Here is a 25,290-nt window from a genome sequence, read left to right on the forward strand (position 1 = left end):
AAATCATTTTTCAAAAAACATAGAATGTCTCTGTATTTATGGTTCTCTGGGGCTGCAAATGCACGCAGACAAAATGCAAAGATGGAGTGTAAATTTCAAGTCCTGTGAGATGGCCTTACACTGAATGTAGCTAACTAGGAATGTGTGCTCGTTCAAAGTGAAGGTCAGCTGCTTTGATTTTTTGCTCGGGTGCCGGAATGGCCCACGACTCAGTATAAGGTTCTATTGTTATTTGACCTTGACAGGCCGGGACCATCCCGAAAGACTTCTTTTTGGGGGTGTGGGGCAATAACGTAAGAAACGATAATGAATATAATTTCAGAAACGAAAGCCATTTAATGTTCGTTCATTAGAAGAAATAACGTCGGCATAGAAGGAGTGGTATTTCGGGGCTGCCCTACGCACAGACACAATGGAAAATGCAAATATAATGTAAGTAACTCTTTAGATGAGTTTATACCGCAATTTAATTACTATACAGTAGCTTTAAAGACGGGTTAAGTTGTACTTGTTCGTTCTATGTGGCATATTGTTTTGTACCGCGCATCTTGAGGAGAACCATCTCCTTTTACGGAAGAACCTCAAAACCTTCCTCTTTGCTTCTGCTTTCTCTCTCCCTCTCCCCTGCTACAACTGGTCCACTGTCTGCGACCTCGGTCCTGGGCCCTTCCACTCTCCACCTGCACTGCCTCCCTGTCAACCCCTGCACTGGGGGACTGCCTCAGTATCCTACAGCCCCCCCTTGACGTATAACACCCAGTTGCACTGTCCTAGCTATGAAATAATTTCCCGACCTAATATATAAAATGAATAATTTTAATAAAGATCTGATGGTGAGACTAATTTCATTTTTTATGTTTTTAAAACAGGTACATCCTTCATTATTGTATGTGTCACGAGTACCAGACACGGGCGGATGGCTTTTATAACCGCCAGTTGCTTCTCCGCGTGAACAACGTTACCACCCTGACCATTTTATGGGACGATCGCCAAGTACAAGTATGCCCTTACGCGGTACTAACGGCTAGATGCAACATACAGACCGTTGTGGTGGCCTAGTGCCTCGTTGTTGGAACAGCCATGCGATTATCAGTGCGACCGAAGAGCTTATTTTATCGTAAACCAACAACCTGTGTACTGCACACGAACATCGCTTGCCTCAAGACAAACTATTTTGGATCGAGAGCAAAGAAAAATGCAAATCGCTGAATATTCTCAAAACATTTCATGTCAAATAAATGTACTTTGCCAAATGTACAATCTTGCCGTTTGCTTTTAAACCACAGTTTCATATTCCGAATTGTGGCGCTGTATTGTGAGATGATCTAAGACCCTGTGTACAGCAAAGGAACATCGCGTGCCTCAAAACAAACTTTTTGGAACGTGAGCAAATAAAAATGAAAATCGCTGAATATTCTCAAAACATTTGATGTCAAATAAATGTACTTTACCAAATTTACAATCTTGCGGTTTAATTTAAAAGTACAGTTTCATATTCCCAATTGTGGCGCGCTGTGTTGTGTGAGCTCATCTGTGTTGATTTCCGGGTTCTGTGTGGAGTCGCATAGACGACGCCTGGGCGCATTTGTCTACGCAGCTCAGGCACGTCACGGATAGAGGCGGGGAATATGAATGTTTTGATAAAGTCTGTTTCAGGGGCGGGGGATTTGATTTAGTGCCGCAAAAGCAGGTGAGCCAGGGCGATGGGGGGAAATGATAGGATTATCAGAAAATGGCGGCTGATTTCGAGTGCGTTAATGGACGAAAAGTCGGGTAAGGTCCATAGGAAAGTTTTCTATGATCTACCGAGTTAAGCTTAAAAACACATGGCCGAACCGTAGGGACAATAAAAAAAAAAGTCCTGGAACTATCCTTTAAAGCCATCAACACCACAGCACCTCTTAAAACTAGAAAACCCAAACAGCGTGCACACCTCAATTCCTGGTTCACGCCATATCTTTCATCCCTCCGCAAAGCAAAGCGGAGCGCTGAAGCACTCTGGAAAAGTCTACCCTGCGAGACTAACAAAGACAACCTCATCCTAGCAACCTTTAATTACAAGGAAGCAATCCTACAAGCCAAAAAAGATACATACAACCAACGTATCTCCAGGCCGAATCCAACACAAAGGAGTTATTCAAAATTCTGAAAGAATTAGAAGCCCCTTCCTCCACCCAGACAACTGCAATAAGGATAGCAACTGGTGTGAGAATATTCAAAAAGCTCTCCTTACTAAAATAACTACATTACAAGCTAAAATTAATATCAAGCAAAATTGCCTGCAAACCTCCTCCCTTAGCAAACCATTGACCAATAAACCTAAAAACCCAATTTATAAGCACACTCCCTTCAGCTTTGCCCCTCTTACCATTAATGAGGTGGAAAGTATCATTAGTAAATTGAAACCATCCAACTGTCAAGGCGACTCCTGTCCCGCTCCCATCATCAAGGAATCTGCCCATGAACTGGCTCCTTTCATCACTGCCTTTATTAACTCTTCGTTCCACTCAGGCATTGTCCCCAACAACCTTAAGGACGCTTGGGTCATCCCATTGCTGAGAAAACCATCGCTGGACCCGAGTATCCCTACTAACTATAGGCCGATCACCACAGTCCATTTCTTACTGAAAATTCTGGACAGGGCAGCGTATTTACAGATTCAAAATTACCTAGACAACAACAACTTACTTGGCACAAGACAATCTGGTTTCCGTCCCAAACACGGGACGGAAACAGCCTTACTAGATCTGAAAACCCAAATTGAGGACTTAAAAGATAACGGTAAACTGGCCTTACTACTACTCCTCGATCTATCGGCAGCCTTTGATCTTGTCAACCATCAAATCCTCTCTTGCCACCTGAAATCGGCTGTACACTTCTCTGATAAAACTACCAAACGGATCAGCTCCTTCCTGGACAACAGGCAGGTGAGGGTATTCTCACGTGCCGCTTCTGCAGAACCCACTCCGGTACCTTGTGGGGTACCTCAGGGCTCTTGAACCTCACCTACGCTTTACAACGTTTTCACAAAACCGCTGTTTGATGTTCTTGATTATCTGGGTGTCACCTACACTGATGACAACCAGATACTCATCCCAATTACAGGCGATTACGTAGTGGATACTAAAGCCTTGAATGATATCCATCAAGTCATCCAAGCATGGATGGCTCAGCATGAGCTCTGTCTTAATGATGATAAGACAGAGCTCCTCATCCTAGGTTCTCAACAAAGACTAAACAGACTCGACCCGGCCTTCAAAACCTTCAACATTGATGGTAACACCATTAAAGTCTCTTCCGACACCAAAACATTAGGAATTTACCTCGATTCTACCCTATCACTCAATAGACAAACTAATGCAGTTGTCTCAGCATCCGCCTACACATGTAAGCTTATTACAGCATGTCGCCCCTTCTTCACCACACAGTACTGTACTATCCTGGCCAGGACATTGGTCATGGCAAAATTAGACTACTGTAATGCCCTATATCTTGGGACTAGCCAACGTAACCTGAACAAACTACAGGTTATTCAAAATAATGCAATTAGAGCCGCCCTTAACATTTCCAGATCTTCACACATTTCTGAGACAAGGAGAAGCTTACATTGGTTATCAGTGACGCAAAGAATCGCTCGGAAATCTCTTACCCTCAAACATAAATGTGTGAGCAATCAGGCCCCATCTATCTTTCCTATCGCTTCTCTCACTACACGCCGGCCAGACTACTCAGATCGGCTCAAGCACACTGTCTGACCATCCCCCGATACAAACTGCAGAAAGCTGGGGGAATCAGCTTCCCTGTCCTTGCCTCCAAACTATGGAACTCGATTCCCTTACCCATTAGATCTGAACACTCTCCCACCCTATTCAAACATAGAACCAAATGATGGCTCGCTAGCAATGTTGTCTAAATGACCAAACTCATTTCAGGACTCTCGCTCGGCTCTTAACTGCCTCTGCCCACATGTATTCTTTCTAACTGTAGATATTGTGTACAACACATTGTTAACTATGTATACCGCTATCGCGACTGTAAATACTCTGCACATTACATTGTATATTATGTCTTATTGTATGTATATATTGCATTAACTCTCCACTTTTAACTGTAACCAGTACTGTATTACACTCACTACCATGTCAAGATATGCGCCCGGTTGCCCTTGGGCCTGGCTGCTCTATATAAATAAATAAAATACAAATACATTCTGTACACTGCACCAGTCGCAGAACTTTCTCCAACGGCAATGGTACAGAGTTTTCGTTGCTGGCCTTCTTGCCGAAAGCAACACCTCCATCACGTCTTCAGGGAGGTCCCAATCCGTATACCTCAACCTTTCAGATACCAAGCGTGTAGGCTGAGGGACTTGACCTCTGGATGGAGAACCCGACCCCCCTCCCGTGAGAGCAGATTGTCTCGGTAGGGAAGACGGCGTGGAAGGCAGATGGACATGTCGAGAAGGTCCGGGTACCACGCTCTCCTGGCCCATGCCGGCGTAATGAGGATCATCCTGGAACCAAACCTCTGTAACATCCGCAACACCTGCGGAATGACGGGGACTGGAGGAAACACGTAGAGCAGTGGGAAGGACCACTCCACTACGAACGCGTCCCCTATGGCTTCTCTTGGAGGAATTCCCGCGAGCAGAATCTTTCGCACTTCCGGTTGACACTGGTGGCGAAGAGATCCACCTGCGGGGTTCCCCAAAGGGCGAAGATCTCCAACAGAACTTCCTGAGCCAGCTCCCACTCGTGAGAGACCGTGCTCTGCCTGCTCAAAGTGTCCGCCGCCGCGTTTTCGTCTCTGGCCAGATGAACTGCCCAGATCGAAATATCCTGCTGGATGGCCCAGAACCAGAGCTGCATCGCCTCCCTGCACAACGGGAGTGACCCTGCCCCCCCCCCCCCTTTTTTGTTGAAGTAGTGCATGGCCACTGTATTGTCCATCATGATCAGGACCTTTTCCCCCCGCACAGATAGCAGAAAAGCCTTCAGGGCTAGCCTGACAGCCCGCAGCTCTAACAGATTGATGTGGAGTATGGACTCCGACAGAAACCAACGGCCGCTGGCTGTCAGCTCGTTGGCATGAGCTCCCCAACCCGTGAGGGAAGCGTCCGTCACGATCGTTACCTCAGGTCACGGTTGCCAAATTGGAGCACCCTTCATTAGATTGCCTTCGACGGCCCACCACAGAAGATCGAGGGCGGAATCTGAACAGGATGCGACATCCTGCCGAGGAACTGTGATCACTGCATCTTGAGATCTCATCCGCAGCCTGGCCTCTGGCACAAGGAAAATGCAGGATGCCATGAGGCCGACCAACCACAAGAACTCGAACGCCGGGAGACTCTGGGCACGTTGAAACTTGTCCACCATCTGCAGAATGTGATGAGCCCTCACCTGTGGAGGCGAACACAGCCCCGGGGATGTGTCAAGCACTGCTCCAAAGTACTGGAGCTGCTGGGTAGGTGCTTGTGAATGGAGTGGCAGGTGATGGACAGATGATCCAGGGCTTGCTTAGGAGAACGCACCCTGATCAACCAATCGTGCAGGTAGGGGTAGACGTGAATCCCCCCTTTCCTGAATTATGATGCCACCATCAGCTTGAAGAACCTCAGGCGGAGGTCAATCCGAACGCAGGACCCGAAACTGAAAATGTGAGTCACCAACCGCGAACCTCAGGTACTTCCTGTGCTGTGGATGAATCGGCACATGAAAGTAAGCATCCTTGAGGTCTAGAGACACCAACCAGTCTTGCAGTTGAAGGGCCTGGAGGACTTGAGAAAGAGTAACCATCTTGAACTTGTCCTTACTGAGGAGCTTGTTCAGCCCACGCAAGTCCATGATGGGCCTCAATCCCCAGTCTTTTTTCGGGATCAAAAAATAAGGGGAATACCATCCCTTGTTCCTCTCTGCTACAGGCACCAGTTCTATGGCACCTTTCTCCAGCAGGGATAGGATTTCCTGCGCAAGGAGCGTATCCGGACGCTTCAAAGAGAGCTTCCCCGGTGGATTGTTGTGAGGCCTCTGCCAAAGGGGAGACAGTAGCCGTGGTTTGTGATCTCTAGAACACACACATCTGAAGTAATGGCACGCCATTCTCCAAGATGCTGCACCAGTCTACCCTCAACCGGCGAACCATGGGACATGGCCTCATGACTGAGCGGACGCGGCTGAGGCAGTGCCTGAGGGCAAAGAGACAACTGCCCGAGCGGCTTTGGCACCTCGAGTACTTTGCTTTCCCACCTCTGGTACTCCTACGGTGGCCCCTTTGACTGGCAGTCCTCTCGATCTACCAAAGGAAGAGTAGTACCGAAAGGAACCTCCCCTCCATTGCTGTCCCCTAGGACGAAAAGGCAGAGGTTGACGTACTGCAGCGCTCAAAGACTTTGCTGCAGCTTTGGAGGTCTGCAACCTCTCAAGGCTCTCGTCGGCCTTGCTGCCAAAAAGATGGACACCATCAAAGGGCACATCAGGAGCAAATCCCGACTTCTGCAACCACGCAAACCTGCGTATCATGATGCTCGCAGCTATGGACCGGCTGACACAGTCTGCCATGTCCACACCCGACTGAACTGAACTGATTCACACATGGCATCCTTGCCGTCTTGCATGAGGGCTAGAAAACCATCTCGTTCCACCCCTTCGCTAATATGTTCAGCCGCCAAAGATGCACAATTCCACAGAGTGTGAGTGAATCTTGCCAAGGCACAAACAGAGAAAATACCCCCAGAAGAAAATACCTTCTTCGCCCAACCATCAAATCGCTTGTCGTCCCTATCAGGAGGGATGGTAGGGTACACAGCCTGCTTCGCTGGGGCCGTAGCCGCCTGCAACACCAAACTCTCCGGAGTAGGGTGCGTTGACAAGTAGCAGAGGTCACCACTGGCTGGGCGATATTTTTTCGGAAGCAACTTATTCACTACCGGGAGACTCTCCGGAGCAGTCCAAGCAGCCGCCACATGAAATGGCAACACCGGGTCAGTGGGTGGACCTTGGTACAGGATGTCTGTCAGATCATCCAGAAGAAAATCAAAAGATGGAGCAGACCACCCCAAGTACTCAGTCACCCTCGACATGAGACACCTATACGAGGATTCGGCATGCGTACCAGGCTCAGGCCTGCCAAACTCAATCTCCGGGGCGGTGTCAAGACCACCGGTGTCATGTAAAGATTGAGGGAGATCTTCCATTTCACTATGACCAGACAACAGGTCATCAGGAACCTCAGGAGGCACAACCCTCTCCTCATCAGACCCTTCCTCCACCTCTGAAATATACTCCAAGGGTTGGAACAAATCCACCCTGGGAGGAGGAACAGAGTAGGGCACAAAAACAGGCCTCACAGATTTACTGAGAGCCTTTCTCTGAGCTTCCACAGCCCTCCGGGGCACCTACGGTAAATTCTCCTCAAAAGGCGTCGAGGGCGCAGATGGAATCGGCGTCGACGGAGGCGCCAACGACTTCCACAACTGCTTCGAGGCTGGAGCTCTGAGAGGGTCCTTCCACGGCCTTGCCGCTGATGGCTTCGACGACTTCTCCGAAGGCCTAACAGGCTCTGATGGTCTTGACAGCGTTGTGGACTGGGATCTGGACCTGGCACGGCTATGGCGACCAACCTTGTCCGATCGGGACCTTGATGGCTCACGATGATCACGCCAACCGCCCAAGCCCGAAGGCGTGCGAGTGCTGGCTCTAGCTTGTTCCTTGCCGGCTTCTCTCGAAGGCGCGGACGGAACGGTGCCCTGCAATTCGAAAATCGCTATCATCTGCTGGCGGAATGCGTCCCATTCGGCCGGCGATGAATACTTGGTGAGACAAGCCATCCGTCGTCTGGTGGAGTCCTCCGACGAGGACGGGGAAGGCGATGGCGCTTCTGTGAATGCCTAGAAGAGGCAGAGGAATGGCGGGACCCACTCCGAGACCCCCTGAACTTACGCCGACGCGGAGAGCCACCCCTCGAGTTGTCAGTCGAAAGACTAGCAGATTTCAACTTATGGGTTTTAGAAACTCTACCTACCGACAATTTCTTCTTCTGCTCCCGCAAGACCTTCGATGTCAGGGACTGGCAGTCATCAGTGGCATGGCTTTTGCAGAGGCACCAGAGGCAGACGTCTTGCAGGTCCGTGATGGACATTTTGGAACTGTAGTGCCGACACTTTTTAAAGCCCGACTTTGGGGTAGAAAAAGAAGACAAGATTCGAAGTAGAAGAATCGAGGCGCGCCGAGATTTTGAAGCGAACACGTTTGCGGAAAAAACAGAACTGAGGCACGGGTGTCATGCGCCCTAGATATAACATCGACGCAGGACGCCCACGCCGAAAAAGTTTTCCAAAGCAACACAGCTGTGGTCACTACTGTCAAAGATGTGGAATACGTCGGAGGACACAATCCCTTCGAAATTTCTTTACACAAATTTACTTTAACCAAAAGCTTTTAGCAGATCTCCCTCTGCTGGGGTCGGACCAACTTCATATCCTTTCTCATCAGCTATTGAAGACTTTAGAACGTGCTCAGGGTTTTGCTTTACCCGTTGCAGAACCACTTCGATTTCACAATTCTTTGTCACTCTTCACATTTACCACCTTTCAGCTGGATACCTAACAGAGACTTTCGAATGAGCACCCACGTGGTGCCGGACCACTCAGACTACGGTATCGTATCTTGGCTTCAAAGTTCAATCACTAACTGCTGTTTAATTTTGTTTGCGTCACTTGCCACATATGCTCCCAACACTGTTCTCTTCAGTTTTCACTATACAATGTTGCTGCTTGCAACCTTGGCTTCAACATAGACCAGTCTGCTATCAGTCTCCCCAACTCACCGGCTTTGCTGACTTCACTGGCGCTGCTTTTGTTGTAGGAGCCATGGTCAGTACTACGACGGAAGGCTATTCTCCCCTCCTTGACTATCAATGCGGAAAAGCCCCGGGGACCTCGGACACACAATGCAGGATTCTTCAGCCTTGATTCCTGATCTTATGTTTCCTATTCTCAAAGGTTCCTGAAAGTAACAGTCTTTTGTTGAAAAGGTCAAGGGCACTTCCCTCCTTGCAACCCTCTTCGGTCTTGCCGTCCTTCACATTGTATTAAACTGCCATCTTGTAATTGCTGCTTCCTCGTGTGCAATGCCTTGCTCAGAGTGTGTTTTAGTGGTCCGCCTTTTCTCTGTGTGGGGAAGTGTGATGGACGTCAGGTGTGTGTGATGGATGTCAGGTGTACGTAATGGTCAGTAATTGCCTGACCAATGTATTGGGATATGCCAGGTATATGTCTCAGGTGTTAGTCCGTTTTCTCTCACAGTGAGCTATCCGTGAGACAGTGTTCATGTTGGTAAAGGGGCTGGGGGGATTGAGTTCTTAAGTAACCTACTTGGTAGGATGGGGTAAAGGTGTTACTGCTTCTCACCATCCAGTGTTCAACTTCCACTCCCTGAAGACCCCTCACCCCAGGTGATCCTCCCGCACTGGTCCACCCCCAGGAACCGGATCCAAAAGCGATGGCTGTGTCCTGGCCACCTGAATGACAGATCCCAAGAGACTAGCGGGTGAGCCACCTTCAGGTTTCTCACACATGCTAGCAGGGGAAGGTGGGTGGGACGTATGGAGGAAAGGGGACTATTGTATTCTAGTCACTGCGGTGAGTAACTAATTACTAATACGTCCCGTCCCGTCCCCTTTCCTCCATCCTTGTGGGTGATTCCACTGTACAAGAAACATAGGGTGGACCTGCGATAATCAGCCTTATATTTAGGACAATGCAAATCGGCCTTATATCTAGGACGATGCAAAGAGGTTCTTCAGAACTGCCTCTGCACATCGCGTATGGACCTGGTGTCCAGTGAGTAGTGCATACAGAAGGCCGATGGAGTGGCCCAAATAGCCGCCTTACTGGTGACATCCCAAGAAGGATGTCTCTGAAACGTGACGGCTCTGACCGCATGAGCATTAATCACCTCATGAACATGTTTGCCCATGACCGTATACGCCTCCAAAATGGCCTGAACCATTCAACTGGCGATGGAAGCCTGAGAGCCGGGGGAAGAGCCCTCTAAAGTCACAAACAATGCCATCTCAGAAGGATTTCGTCCGAAAGAGATTAAATTTGAGGACCCTCTTGAGGTCCAAGGATACAGGGCCCTCTCTGCCTCCGACTGCAGGTTTGGGAACAACACCGGCAGGCAGATCTCTTGATTCCAATGAAATGGAGAGCCCACCCTGGGCAAGAAGTTTGAGTGAGTGCGCAATATGACCTTGACGTGGTGAATGGCTCGCATGAGGACGTCTGCAGCTGACTAAGCCCTGAGGTGAGAGCCACAAATAAAACCGTCTTTAGCGTCACCAAGTAAATATCCACAGAAGCGATTGGCTCGAAAGGCTTGCATTGCAAAGCCACCAGGACCACATTGAGGTCCCAGACCAGATGAGGTTTATGCACAGGAGGAAAAATCCTAGACAACCCCTTAAGGTGGGCCTTAATCACTGGGTTGGCTGCCGAAAGCACATGCTCAAGGGAATTCGTCTAAGCCAGATGGCCGCCAAATATGTGCAGCAAGTATACACATGGACTCTACAACAAGTGAGGTGTGCCGAAAAAGCCAGTACGTCATCCAGAGGACAGGAGACCGGGTCCAGCCACTTGTGCGTCCAATGGCAGAAACTAGTCCATTTGCTCTTATACTGGTACCGAGTCAAGGGCCTTCTGGCGTGCTGAATGACGTTGCAGTTGTCATCTGAAAATTGAGTGTGCTGGACCCTCAGCTGATCAGGAACCAGACTGCCAGGGCCAGTTTGGCCAGGGCCTAATGCTCCACTCCCTGCACTGCTGTGTCAGGAAACACCTGCTGGGGATCGGAAGATGGACGGGATCCTGAGAGCACAACTGCAGCAGATACGAAAACCAGCGTCTTGAAGGCCAGTGGGGGGCAACTAGGATGAGGCTGCAACCCACTGATGCTCAATACTTGCAGAGTGTGTGCTGAAGCAGAGGTGTGGGCAGGAATGGATAACACCTGCGGCCGTGCCAACAGATCAGGAAGGCGTCGCCCAGCGGCCCCCGACCTGACCATGCAAGCAAAATGGGGGCTCTTGACATTCCGAGGGGATGCGAACAAATTCATGTCCGCAAACTCCCAACTCTGAAACAGGGCCAACAAGGAGTCGTGCAACTCTCACTCGTAGGTGTTGAACCCCAAGCGACTCAGCTGGTCCGCTTCTACATAGCAGTCCACAAGCAGGCGGACTTCCGAAATCCAAATCCCCTCCATAAGGGCCCATTCCCAGAACAAAACCACCTCCATAGATAAGAGGGGGTGGGGGAACGGTGTCACCCTGCTTGTTCATGTAAAACATTGTAGTAGAATTGTCCATCCTGACCAGAATGGACTTGTTCCCGATTACGGGCCCACTGCCCTGAGCTCGAGCAGACTGATATGTAGGAGGGCTTACGTCCTGTACCAAGCTCCCGTCCTGGGCCATGCATCATGAATCGCACAGCCCTCCACAGTAGGCCCCAGCCCGAGAGAAAGGAGTCCGTCGTCACCACCAGAGAAGGGGGCTACAACTGAAAGATGGCCATCACTCAGCCACCAGCGAAGATCGGGCAAAAAGAGCAGTGGAATTGGGATCCTGTCCAACTGAGTTCCTGTGTCTTGATCCCAATCTAACGCTTAGAGGAAAGAGGAAAACAAAAGATAGAGAGAAAGAGAGAGAGAAAGAGAGAAAGAGAGAAAGAAAGAGAGAAAGACAAAGAGAGTCTGTGTAGCTCCAGTGAGGCTGTGGGGCTCCTGTGAGTGCCTTGTGCTGCAGTCTGCAGAGTGTGGCTTGGCAGCACCGCTGCTGTTACAACATGCGCGTCGTGTTCATTTGTTCTGATCAGCTGCTGTCAGATCAACTGCTTTCAAAGTTAATGAAGATATGTGGCAGCGTACTTGCGGTGTGATTGTCACTTGCTGCCCGGGCGGCGTGCGTGCCTGTACTAATTATTGTCCTTTGTTTGTTGCAGGTTTAACAAACTCGGAGCCGACAGAACTGCAAGCCTCCTCAAGGAAGAGGATGCCGGCGCAGGATCGAGGAGGGAGCCGTCACCGAGATGAGGGACAGCACCAGTGCGGAAATGAGAAATGAAGCCGGAGCTGGGTGGAGATGAATCCAGAGCGGTTAGGAGAGCCGCTGGGAGCGGTGTGTTGGCCGGGTAAGTATTCTGATGTTATGATTGCTTCTAATGTTTCTTCTTTTGTTTTGCAGATAAGAGGCGGTTTTCCAGATTGGCGCTCGGATCCGGAGGTAAGCGTTCAGCTGCTAGATGCAGATTAACGCAAAGTGGAGCGCCATGCTTGGGGTGTGGTTTATACAGGAAACCAACCCCAGCAACTAAATGGGATGCCTTGAATTAAATCCTTGGCCTGCTCGTCGCCCATGTTTGTAGAACCAGGAAGTTGGTTGAAGCCCTTGCCCCTTGCCAATACTGCCTTCCTGGCGCGCCATAAATGTGTCCAACTGGCCCTCACATCCATTTCCCTGGACCTAGAAATATCCTTACTGTGTGGTTGAGGACGGGACCCTGCTTTTGGAGGTAAAACAGTGCACACGCGTGGAGCAGTGTTGGTGGTGCATGACAGTACTCCCCTTCCCCCAAGTCCCCTCTCAAGGATCAACTAACAGGCCCTGGTGTGCTTGGGTGATTTCTGTGAAACCAGTTGATCAATCGTGGTGCATGTATGTTGGTAATGGGTTCCTATGTTTGTTCCTGTGGGTCATACCCCTTCCAGTCAATCAGGAAGTATAATGTGTTTCGGACTAGCTTTGAATATGTTTTTCTTATTTCATATTCGGGCTCACTTCCAACCACCACCGGCACTGGCGGTGTTTTGATACACGTGCCGAGTGTTAGGGAGAATTCTCAGTTTATGGCTAATTTCCCTTGCCTATAGAATCCCCCAGCAGCGTTGCTGGATTTGAAGGGTTTGTTTCTTTTTTCCACTCTTAGGCATTTTTGTTGTGTGTGTTCTAGGCTATTTTTGTATTCAATACCTATGGGATCTTTCTCAACCCCATAGGAAACATCTTTAGTCACATGTGTTACACAGCACCCTCTGTGCAGTGACACAGGGGTGTCGTAGCGATCCCCAAACATAGACTCCATATCCTGGGACAGACTACTGTCTCCCAGGGCATGTAAAGTCCCCATTGACTTTACTAGTCAAATCCTATGAACTAAACCAGTACAACCCATCTTACTATGGAGGTAATGGAAGGGGTTAATAGTTTCTCCCCTATGTTCATCTTCGAGAGGCTACCCTAATGTCCCTCTCTCAAAAGTTTGACTGGTGGCAGTGGTTACTACCGTAAATATTCGACCGCAAATATTTCCCTATGGGATTTTCCCATTGTTCGAGGCTACCACATTCTCTAACATAACGCTGGTGCATTTTAATATTAACTTTGCTCCGGTAGGTTTTATTTGCCAGAACTTTAATATAACTTCTTTCTTGTGTCTTTCTCTAAACTCCTAACCCAGGTCGGGGATCCTTTGTTCGTCCGTTTGGCGGACTTCCACCAAGAAGCCCTCCTTTCGGCAACACTGAGTCTGGGGTGGGTCCATTATGTGGGAGGGGGAGTAGGACCCCTGGACAGGGTTGCCTCCGCAACCCATGTTGCACTCTATGCTGATAGGCTGGAGGGTCTCCCGCCAAGATGACCACTCCACTGTGTGAGTGACAGCTAGGCTGTATGAATGGGGATCTTTATTCATAAAAGCAGGGTCCTGAGGACTGGAAGAGCAAGACATTGCCACTGGAACTAAGAAGCCGAAGAGGAGAGAAGCCAAAGACATCTGCCACGACTGAATCACCGGTGAAGCCCTGCTACAGCATCTCACCACTTTTCTCTACACGACGAGAGAAGATCTTCACCTACAAGAGCCTTCTTCCGTTGAGCTGATGGGGCCAACCAGTTTGCCAATCGCCTTCCCGGACCTGCCTTGGTCGAATCTCCCGTACCCTGTACTCGGAGGCCGGATAGCCAGGCACCAGTCCACCCGGACCGCGATTTAAAGGAGCGTACCTTTTATTCGTCGGGCAGCGCCGCGGCTGGTTTCATCCCTGGGTAGTGCAGTAACTCGAACCTTCCTCCATGACGAGGGCATCTCTTCCTCTACTGGATCACCCGAACTGCAGGAACTACCAGGAACAACTGCCACGGCAGGAGCTACTTCTTCATTTAAGGTACATTGTTCCACCAGGCCGCCCTTTCTTGCGGTAGTGCTAAAGGTGTTTTAAATCCTTTACCTACTTGTTGGGTCGGCCGCCCCCTCTCTCTTAATATTGTCTTTTCAACTTTTGCAACCACCATTTCAAAAATCGTTAACCAAAGACTTGACTGCAGCCACAAGAACATTTTTGCTCCTGGGCCTTTGCCCTGTACCACTAACTCTGGCACAGGCCTACTGACTCTGGTCACATCTGTTAGATCTGCCTTCTGGAGATTGATTCTCCATTCGAACTGTGTGGTGCACCCCTTTCTTATAACTAATCTTTCTTCCCACTGCAGAATCATTGTGAAATGCCATTTTGCTCAGTTTTCATTCTAAGTATTATCTTGATGCACTGTCTTGCTGAACTGGGTCACAACTGATGGGAAGTGTTGCTAGGGTGTCTAAGAATCTATTACTGAATAACTTGTGCTTTCCCTACTTTGTGAGGAATTGTTAGAGGATCCCTTGTGTGTAGTTTTCATTGGGCCGTTTTGCTCAGTTTTAAGTCTGGTTCACTTGGTCTACAATTCATATAGGGAGTGTGTATATTTTTATGTGACTTAACTTGCTTGATACCTGTGATACATGTGTTTGATTAGAGGTGTATAAAATAAATATATATCTACTTTTTAACTACAAAGCGTTGGTCAGTGTTTCCTTGTTCCATACTCTCGTGGGCCTAATATGTAAACCCTGAATACTCCTCATCTCCCTCTTGAGATAAGTCTGACTGCTCAGCCACAGCTACCAACTAAATCTTTGTGGTACAGGCGATACCAAAGGGGATTTATTGCTCTCAGCTGTAGTCCTAATCTGGTGTAGTGCTCCATAAGGGAACTGCACTGGATTCTGCCTAACACCGGGTTGTACAAGTTTGAGCAGGGACACATGGAATACCGGGTGCAGCCACATGTTGGAGGGCAGGGCCAGTTTCATGACAACTCGATTGACTACGGCCTCAACTGTATAAGGCCCTAGAAATCTGGGACGTAATTTCTGTGGATCCTTCAGCGGAATATGTTTAGGGGCCAACCAAACCGCATCCCCTACTCGATACTGGGGGGCTTCCTTTCGACGGCGGTCTGCACATTTGTTTTGTGCCTTTTTCGCCAGTGACATAGGTTATGTGGCTTCTTTCAGAGTTCGACTGCGGGTTGTGTCATGCAGGGTTTTAACAGCTGGCATTTCTAGGACTTCCGGAGGGTCATAAACAGAGGTTTGTGGGTGTCGACCATACAGTACATAGCAGAGACTGTCCAGTGGAGGTGTGAACTGAGTTGTTGTATGCATATTCAGCCATCTATAACACTTGCGTCCATGTTTGTTCAGTTTGATGAAGCATGCAGCAAGGGTATTCTAATGTTTGATTAGTTCGCTCGGTCTGTTCATCAGTTTGAGGGTGGTGACTGCAGGATAAAAGTACATCGATCTTTAGTAAGTCAGCACTCCTTTTCCTGAATTTAGATATGAATTGACTACCCCAATCTGATATTACTATGGAGGGGAAGCCATGAAACCCGACCACTTGCTCGAGGAAAACTTTAGCCAAGATGGAGGCAGCTGGAATTCCTTTGCCATTTTGGACAAAACAGCCACCACAACTAGGATGGTGTTAGCCTTTGGCAGAAGGCCCCGATACTATGCTTTGAACTGTATCCTCGTGGCAGAGAAGCCAGAGTGTGTGCAAAGCTTGAACGTGCAGCCTTGCCCCGTGCAGAAAACGTGGGGAGGGGAAGCCAACTGTTCAACCGTCCTAACATTATATCTTGAACACTTTTCTTTTTGCATATACAATTGTCCCACAGCCTTTTGTATTTAGAAGTAAGGATTGGCAATAGGTTTATTAGTATAGGCCCTTTTATTTTGACAGAGACTCGACTAGGACTGCATTATTATTATTTGAGGGTCGTAGCTTGCTCCCATCCTTAGATGTAGGTAAGATAGACGTTCAACCAACCCATTGAAGTGCAATAAACACCCTTGAACTGTGATCACTTGTGTCTGTCTTCACTGTTTACAAGAGGTAGTTTGGGTGAGGTCGGCGGAGGACCAAGAGACTAAAAATAGGAAAGTCGGTGGGGAAGAGTGTGGAGGGATTTCTACAAAAGGCGAGGTATTGGTTGCTGAAATAAAGGGGTACCCAGTAGTGAATCTGAGCAGAAGTAGTGGAGTTAGAGTAGTAGTGGAGGGCGGAGTGGTACTAGTTGAGTGGCAAGTAAAAGTGGAGCATGGAGTAGAGCGGAGCGGAAGAATAGTAGTGGAGTGGAGGACTAGGAGTGTATCAGGGAGAATAGTAGTGAGGGGTGGAGGAGAGGAAATAGCAGAGGATAAGATGGAAGGGTAGAGGTGGACAGTGGAGAAAGAATATCAAAGGGAAGCAAGAGGTGGAACCAGGGGGAGAAAGTAGGTGGAATAGAAGGGAGGAGAGTAGGAGTAGAAAGGGTAGGTGATCGAGGGAGAGGAAAATAAGAACAAAGGAGGAACCGAGATGGGGAGAAAGGGGTGTCTGAGAGGTACAAACCCTGGATTGTTCGCTGAGGGAGGCTAGACAGATAATGTGTTTACCTCTAGGCCATCTCAAGAAGGTAAACACATTGTGGATAGCAGAGGTTACCATTCCCTATGTTAGGCAGAATCCTGTGCAGTTCCCTTGGGGAACACTGCAAACAGATTAAGACTACAGGATTAAGCATTAAACCCAATTGGTAGCAGTCTGTACCACCCAGATTTACCTGGTAGCTGTGGCTGAGCAGTCAGACTTCTCTCAAGATGAGTAGGGCAGTATACAGAGCATACACCATAGGGCCAAAAACACAGTGGAGCAAGCAAACACTGACCAGAGCTTGGTATCAAAAGTATATCATTATTTAAAACATACTTTAGGAAATACACTAAGCACTATAGATCAAAGCAAGTTCAAACACAATCAGAAAAAGTACACACACCTCCCTTCATTATTTAGACAACTCTAGGTCAAAACACCACTATTGGTAAAAACCGATGCGAGCGCTTAACTTAGATGGCACTCCAATAATTAAGTTAGAGGGAGCAAAAAAGACAGATCATGAAAATAAAACTATTCTCAACACTTTTCTAAGACCAGAGCAAGCTAGTGAAGGCAGAGTCTACTGTAGAGCCAAAGTTCATAGGCCAGGGCAACTTAAAATGGAGCAATGCGAAATGTGCCCAAGATCACGCAGTTTAAAAATGCACTCTTCTTTGCAAAAATGTTCAAAAGAGGTTGGTTTGATGCGAAAGATAAAGTTAGAAGGTCTGGGGGCCAACCCAGTTGGAAAGCCAAGGATTTAAGGGTCACCTTTGGCAATCTGTGGAAAGGGAGGCCAGGTGGAACACAGTACCTTCAAAAGTGAGGAAGCTCCAGCGGTAGCAGTTCCTGGCAGCGGGTGCAGTTTGTGGTTTCGGCCAGGGAAGAAGAAGATCTCGTCGAGGAGGAAACTTGGGAGTCGTTGCACTGCCCAGGGATGAAACCAGCCGCGGAGTTCGTTCAGTTAAAAGGTGTGTTCCTTTTATTCGTGGTTCCCGTGGACTGAAGCTTGGCTATCCGGCCGCTTGGCACTGGCGATTCGAACAAGGGACGTCCTGGAAGGCGAATGTCGAACTGGTTGATCCCACCAGCTCAGGGGGAGAAGACTCTTACAGCAGAAGATCTTCTCTTGTCGTCGGGGAATTGGTGAGGTCGTTGCAGCAGGGTTCCACCGGTGGTGTCGTCGTTGCAGATGGCTCAGCTTCTCCCATCTTCGGATTTCTCAGTTCCAGTGGCGCCTTCTGAAGTTCCAGTTCCAAAAGCCCTGCTTTTATGCAGAAAAACCCCATTCAACAGCCTAGCTGTCACTCATACATGCTAAGTGGTGAGCCGGGCGGCTCACCACTGGGCCAATCAGAACAGAGTGTGACTTGGGTTGCTAAGGCAACGCAGTCCAGGGTGCCAATTCCCCCACCCACACATCCTGTGAATCCTAGACAGAGTGGCACCAGTTGGAGTGCTTCTGTGGAGAAGCCCACCAAAAAGTGGAACAAAGGGCCCGAGCTTGGTTGGAGTTACAGAGATGGACACATATGCCATTTTGCAAAAGAGTTCTGGCAAAAAGACCCAACCGGCGATTTTATATTAATTAAATAAACCGGCGGTATCTTTACAATGCACCAAAAAAGTGGTGCGTTTAAAATGAATGGGAAAATCCCATAGGAAATATTCTGGTGGAATATTTCACATGGTTACCACTGCCACCAGCCAGAAACTCGACAAGGGGGGACTGGACAGTGCCCCCTTGGAAACAGACCCAGGGGCAATCTAATTAACCCCTTCCAGTACTTCCACAATATGATGGTTTGTACTGGTTCTGTTCACAATTTTGGACTAATAAAGCCAATGGTGACTTTACATGCCCTGGGAGACAGTCAGTCCCATGGTACGGAGTCTATGTTTGGGGGTCACTATGACATCCCTGAGTTACTGCACTGAGGGTGCTGTGTAACACATATACCAAAACAGATGATACACTATGGAGTAAAAGACCCCATAGCCCATAAGCACATACCAAGTCAAAGACATACCTCAAATCATGCCTAAGAGTGGGAAGGAAAGAGTCTCCCTCTTAGCAGGAGAAAAAACAACCCCAAAAATCCAGCAAAGCTGCTGGGTGACTCACTAGGTTTGGGAAATTAGCCTTAAGAGAATTCTCCCTAGCACCCTAGAACCGATGCGGGAATTGAGGGAAAACCTGCGTTAGGGTGGTATCACCTATTGGTAGGTTAGAGAGAGGGATGGCTATTAGGCCAGTTGAAAATAAAATAATAAAAACCCTTGAACCTCATCTCAGAGTTGGTGTGTTCTTAAGGCCACCTGTGACAATCGTCAGTGACTTGTCATTTACAGCCCATTCGTCGTCTTGCAGGAACAATCTGCTTAGGGCAACCATCTCGGTGCTTTGAACTCCTGTAATGTACACTGTCACAGTCAAGCTCCTGGTTAAAAATAAGCACAACTGTACCCGGGTCCCACAAAGCAAGGAGCTTGGCCATGGCCCTCTTTACTTGGTAGGGTAGTAAAACATGATAGTGTATATCCCTTCACACAAAGAAGAGGTAAGCTTATTTTTGGGATCCTTACGGATTTCTTTCAATGAACAGGGGACTGTCCCAGAAACATAAAAACATTACAAATACAATGCAACAAATTAACACTGATACTTACACGTGGTGTAAACAAAGCTAACTGTGCAAGGTTAGTTGCTCAGAGAAAGTGCTTTTAGAGCATCCACCTGTAATAAAAATCCAAGTCCAGCGCGGTATGAAGGAACATATTTATCAGCTGAGAGAGTACCACTTTAAAATGGGAGAGGGTCCTTTCTCATATCTGCAAAATTAAAAGCTTAATAAAACGAATCCATAAATCCTGAGGCACAGGTAAGTATAATCAAACATTAATTGAATAAAGCATGGTAAATAGGCCCCAAAAGCCTTCTTTGTTTTGAACGCGAGAGAGCATTTCGTTCACGGCAAAGGCCACTTCAGACGGTTCATTAGCAGAGTGCATGCAAGTCCTGGGCAAGTGTACAGAGAAGGAGACAGAGGTTGCTATTTTTCGAGGTCAACTGATTATAGCGTGCAGGGTCTGCCAGTGAAAGAGGAATATATGACCATTTTATAATTAAAAATCATTTTTGAAATGTGATTTTCTAGTGAAGCCACAAGAGACACAACAGTTTCAAATTGCCTGCAGACCATTTTCCCTGGGAAGCAGGTTAGAATGCTCCCAATATGCAACAATAATTTTAAAGTATGTCCGTGTGTCAAGGCTCTGATGATGTCGTGGTGGGTAGCCGTTCCCATGTGATACAGGAAGAGGCAACCAGTGCAGAATAATAAAGTTCTGCTGGTCGTCTCAAACATTTTAATGATATCATTTTGGGTTTTGGGGGTGGATTGCAACGTCACATTATTGCAATTGAGGGCGGTGTGGGAAGGGTCATGGTCCCAATGATTCAGCATAATGTATGAATACAAAGTGCAAAAACCAATCATTTCTGTGTGGTGAGATTATTTCTATGTCGCACAATCTCAAATGCTAGTTCTTTTTCTGTCTATAAAGCTTTCCACTTCGAGGGCGGTTGACAGCGCCTTTTCATGCAGTTTTGTTTCGTGTTCTGTTTGAAGTTGCTGTCCCAGCTGCATCCGGGGCCCAGAATAAAATTGCGTTACTTCTTGCACCGGCGTACTCTCCTCTTTGACTATTTTTGTCATTTTTTGTAGAGTGCTATGAGGCGACCCTCAACACAACTCGACGAAAAGTCTCTCAAAGGCCACCTAAGACAGTCATATTCTACTTAAGACCTTAGATTAGGAATAGCTAGTAAAAATATTCAAACTAGTCTCAAAATGTAAAAGCCATGCATTGAAATAGATTCCATTCAAGACGTATATATACCACTACTACTTTATATCTTGCATTCCCCCAAAGTGAGGTTTGCCCTAAAGGCTTCACTGGGGCTTTAGACGAGAGCCCCTTCTCTTAGTCTTAGTCTTAGTCATGAAGACCTTGGAGTACCTTTGGTGTTGTGATCCTGCCCTCAACATCACACCCATACACACCCACACACTTACCTTGTTGTCAAAGTTGAATCTGCTTAAGTCCCTTGATTCTGTTGCTCTTCGGTCACCATGTGTGAGAGCCCCCTGTGGATAGCATAACAAATTTAAACTACAACACCAGACAGCTAAACAATTGAAGTAAACAGCTCAAATGTGCCTTTTACACTGGATCAATGAATTATTGCTGGCAATTTACCTGGTTTTGTTTGATACATAGGCCAAAATGATATAACATACCATTTACAAGAAATAGTCACCTAGATAGAGAGACTGATGGGACATGCTCTAATTCAAAGAAGCCATCACTTGCAATAATGATGTACAAGGCCATTACTTTGTATGCATGGAGATATGTATGAGATTTATACAGCTCGACTAGCTAGAAAACAACTGAGCACTGTTCATCAAAAAGGGGAAAATGCATAAAAATGAAGAGTACTTGTTACAGATGGGTTAATTTTCTGTAAACGGAACCTTCAATTCGTCAAAAAGATTTGTATCTTTGAAATGTTTGGGCTAAACTAAATATTTTCATCATAGCCCGCTCCCCAGTGCCTATCCTCCACACCACAGGAGGTTAAAAATCCTGCTCGCTAGAGCCTATCCACCACCTCAGAAGTGGTGAAAAGGCCCCCTTAGGGCGGTGTCTGGTTTTGCAGCAGAGCATAGTACTAAGGCTTTGGGTACAGTTAGATCTCTGCACTTAGTGCAAGAGAAACCACTACATTGATGAGAACAGGACCAGTTTCACTACAGGACAGTAATACTGTCATGGACCTACACTCAGAAAATCTTGGAACAAAACCTTATTGCACAAGTCAAATTATTAACATTAGATATCAATAACTTCTTTGTGCAACAAAACAACAAGCCTTTATACTTGCAATACACTGCCTCTTTACATTCACAACAAGAAACACAAATATAGCTCTCTCATTTACCATTTATGTATGTTCTCTAGCCGAGAAAATATGAACATTTAAAATAGTATAGTTTGAGGAATCTGGAGGTTTTGTCCCTTCTTCCCTGGGGGGGCGAGGAGGGGGGGGAGAGGAGCCATCCCCTTTGAGGCTCGTGAGGCGAGCCCGCAGATCAGAACCAGGAATGAGACAGAGGAATCATGGCGATTGGCATCAACTATTACTTAATAATAAAGGGGTTTGAAAATGCCTCACTGTCCCTCCCTAATCTAGAAAGTATTTCCCTACCTCAACCAAAAACGAAGGGTCGGTCCTGTGTCAAGATGTCCAAAGCAAAAATGTCCTGTGTCAGAAATCCTATTCAAGCCCTCTCATTCTAAAAGTAACTCTAAGGTGTTAAGGATATTGTCTTTGGCTTAAAAAGTGCACAAATGTTAAAATTCCACAAAAGGGTATGAATACAAAAAAGGTTCCAAATGGATAATGTTCACAGTTCCAGGGAATGACTGCCTTCCTCAGGTTTCTTTCCAACAAAACAAAAGTTCAAAAGAATAACCATGTTCATTATAGCCCAAGATGATAATTCCTTCCTCTTGGTCTTGCAATCCACTGCAGGGGAAATTACTCCCTTCCACAGGTCTTTTCTACATTCAAAGAAATTCAAAATCCCAAGGGCAAGAATCTTCCTTTGGATTCTCTTTTCAAGATACCACAACTTGGGTGAACGTCACAGATTTGCAAAACACCTGGTATACTCTCCAGTCAAGTTCTCTCAATATGTTCATCCACTTTCAAGACCCGGGGATTATATCCAACCCCTCCAAATTACTCTCATCACTGGTGTATTGTTTTCTCCCCAAAAACTGGGATTAAGAAAATCAGTTTGTGATGTAAGCCGTAGGAATTCTGCCTCCCGTTTCAATTATGGAATGCCTTCTCCAGCTCCTTTGCTTTGGCCTGACATTCTACTGTTGGCTCGCCGGCTTTAGGACGCCCCCTTTGCTACTCCCACCCTGCACGGGTGCTTCTCTGCTTCTGCTCTCTGTCTCTCCGTGGCTGTTGGCAGTCTCCACATACCTCAAGCTTCCCTTGCTGGTTACATGCTTATCCTAAGCCTCGCGTCACGCTTCAGCGTCTCTCCTGCCAGCAGGAATGCATCTCCGGTCCAGAAGTCGCTTCCCCCTTCTTTCGTTCCATTTTCCCGCCTTGCTCACCGTCTCCTGGATTCCCAGCCCGAGCTGGGAAATCTTGTCCACGGTTCGCACAAGTCTCATCGTTCGCCTGTCCATCTGACTACATGGCTTCCCCGGCAGGGACTACCCGGTCTGATCTCTCCGTTGCCCTCAGTTCTATCTTTTAACTCCCACTTCAAGGAAGCGAGTTGCTCTGAGCCAATCAGCTTCCTCCAAGCACTAGATTGCCCCTTCTGGTTCAGCCTAGTAATTTTCATTTGAGCAGTCCTCTTTCTCGCCTTAGTCTTTGTCATTCTGTTTGCTACAGAATATTGAAAGATACTGTCAGCAGGCTTTGTGGGTTGTTGAAGGGCATTATCACAGTATGCCATCAAAGCATGAGGGCTGGAAGTGAAATCCCTAAAAGGGAAAGGGGGGATACCATGTCTCATCTGATGATGCCTCTCCATCCCCCTGAGGGTCGCCTCCCCCATGTGATTCCCCCCCCCCTTGCATAGCCACCACAATGGCCAGGATCAGGTAGCAGCTGCCGCCCCCTGGCCACATGAAGAGAGATGGCCACATGAGGATTAGCTACCTCTGGGAAATGAGTGATGACATCATCAGATTCATCACACAGCTCAGCAAACCCCTCCCTAGTGGTTTGGGTAAGTGGGACCACACTGGGAACGACTTCCCTCAAGGGTACAAGGACTCTCGTTCCCACATTCATGTGGTAGAATCTTCGAAACATTTCGTAATGTTCTGCCCGGCGTTGGAAGACAAAAGAAATAACTTGATCGCTGTCATTACAAGAAACCATATGGCAAGAACACACGAAGAATGGTGGCTAGAGCTGTTGTGAGGTCACCAAATTAGCTTGAACATAGCCTTAGTGAAATTACTAAGAGTAACCTTGGATAAAATCAAATAAAAACACATCAGGAACATTATGGATACATTTGGCAACATTTTAGGATTTTTTTTTTTTTAATGGATATGAGAATAGTAAATGTGATGAACTGGTAAAAGGTTTTGTTTGTGAAAACCATTTAAAAAAAAAATATTACATTCAGCTGTGGAATTCTAAATAATATTGAAAGTGCATTTGGATGTTTGGCTCAAGACAATGCTGGTCTCTCCGTGGGCTTGACAGCTGAACATAAACATGCCCCTTTTTGGTCATGGACCGAGAATAAAGGCACACTCACCCTTGAATGGAGGAGAAGGAATATTATGCAGGCACAAGCCTCTGACATGGACACATCACTATCGGGGCAGAGCCGCGCTGCTCAGCGGAGCCGGCTGTGGTACGGAAAGAAGCCGGAGAGAAAGACCGCGCTGACCCGGCAGAGAGCGATGCAGAATCTGAAAGGACAAGAGAAAGTAAAAGGATTTACCTGAATGCGCAACCACACAGCAGACGTGGGGGGCTCGGTGTCAGATAACCGCAGCAAAACCAGGACACGAGGAACGAAATAAGGAAGGCTGAAACAAGCAGAATACATACCCTGTTCGTGTACTGTCAGAAAGACCAGAAAGCCGTGGAGAATGCCACTACTACTGAGCAGATGCAATGTCACTGGAGCAAACCCTGCGACATAAAAGGTACCCAGATTGCTCAGAATGGAGGAGGGGGTGGAGAGAACAGCGCGAAGGGGGGAGTAGGGAGAAGAAGAAAGGATTACCCTAACCGCCTACCATACTAGGGGAATAAAGGCCCGGAGAGACAGAACCAAACAACAATGAGGGTTACGGAAGCCCAAGAAAACGACGGTGTGTGAAATTCCTATAGCCTCACTCCCAGGACAAGTTCTTTACTGTCAGGGACAAGAAGATTTCATAAACATATTGTCCCCTGGACAAGTAGAGAGTAGGTAAAGTCTGTATATTTTTGGGGATTTTCAAAGTGAAGCTGGTATGAACCTACCGAACATCCTACAACACTTGCATGGATGCGCTTGAAAGTATGATTTGGAATCTTAATTTGGATATTTTGATAGTTTTGGATAAAAAAAGCTTACAAGTCGTATATACCTTTACCTTGTATATGGATTTGTTTTATAGTAGCGGGACAATGACGAACAAAATGTTAACAATGAGGTTGCAATGGGCAGGAGAGGAAAGTAAGAATGACTTTAGTTGAGAACACAACCGTGAAGTAGAAGAAAGAATAGAAAGAGGATGAGTGTTGAATGTTTAGGAGAGAGCAGATCAAAGGCGGGACTGGCTGTAGGGCAGCTTTGGAACAGAAAAGGTGAAGTGCGATTGGGAGCACGGGAGACGGGCGCAGAGTAAAGGGACATAATGGAGGAAAGCTAAGGAACAAAAC

At 47.4% G+C, this 25,290-nt stretch overlaps 1 protein-coding gene across 4 annotated transcripts in view; it reads right to left on the reverse strand.

Moving 5' to 3' along the window:
• The window catches only part of SBNO1 (strawberry notch homolog 1), a 2,127,865-nt gene that overhangs the window by 687,303 nt on the left and 1,415,272 nt on the right, over positions 1 to 25,290 (reverse strand). For all 4 annotated transcript variants that reach the window (XM_069619669.1, XM_069619670.1, XM_069619667.1 and 1 more), the window contains one exon: positions 20,879 to 20,950. In XM_069619669.1, the coding sequence (XP_069475770.1) occupies positions 20,879 to 20,950 (72 nt within the window). The remainder of the gene's footprint in view (positions 1 to 20,878; positions 20,951 to 25,290) is intronic.

Source organism: Ambystoma mexicanum, chromosome 10, assembly GCF_040938575.1.
Source record: "Ambystoma mexicanum isolate Mex_15411 chromosome 10, UKY_AmexF1_1, whole genome shotgun sequence".
NCBI lineage: Eukaryota > Metazoa > Chordata > Amphibia > Caudata > Ambystomatidae > Ambystoma > Ambystoma mexicanum.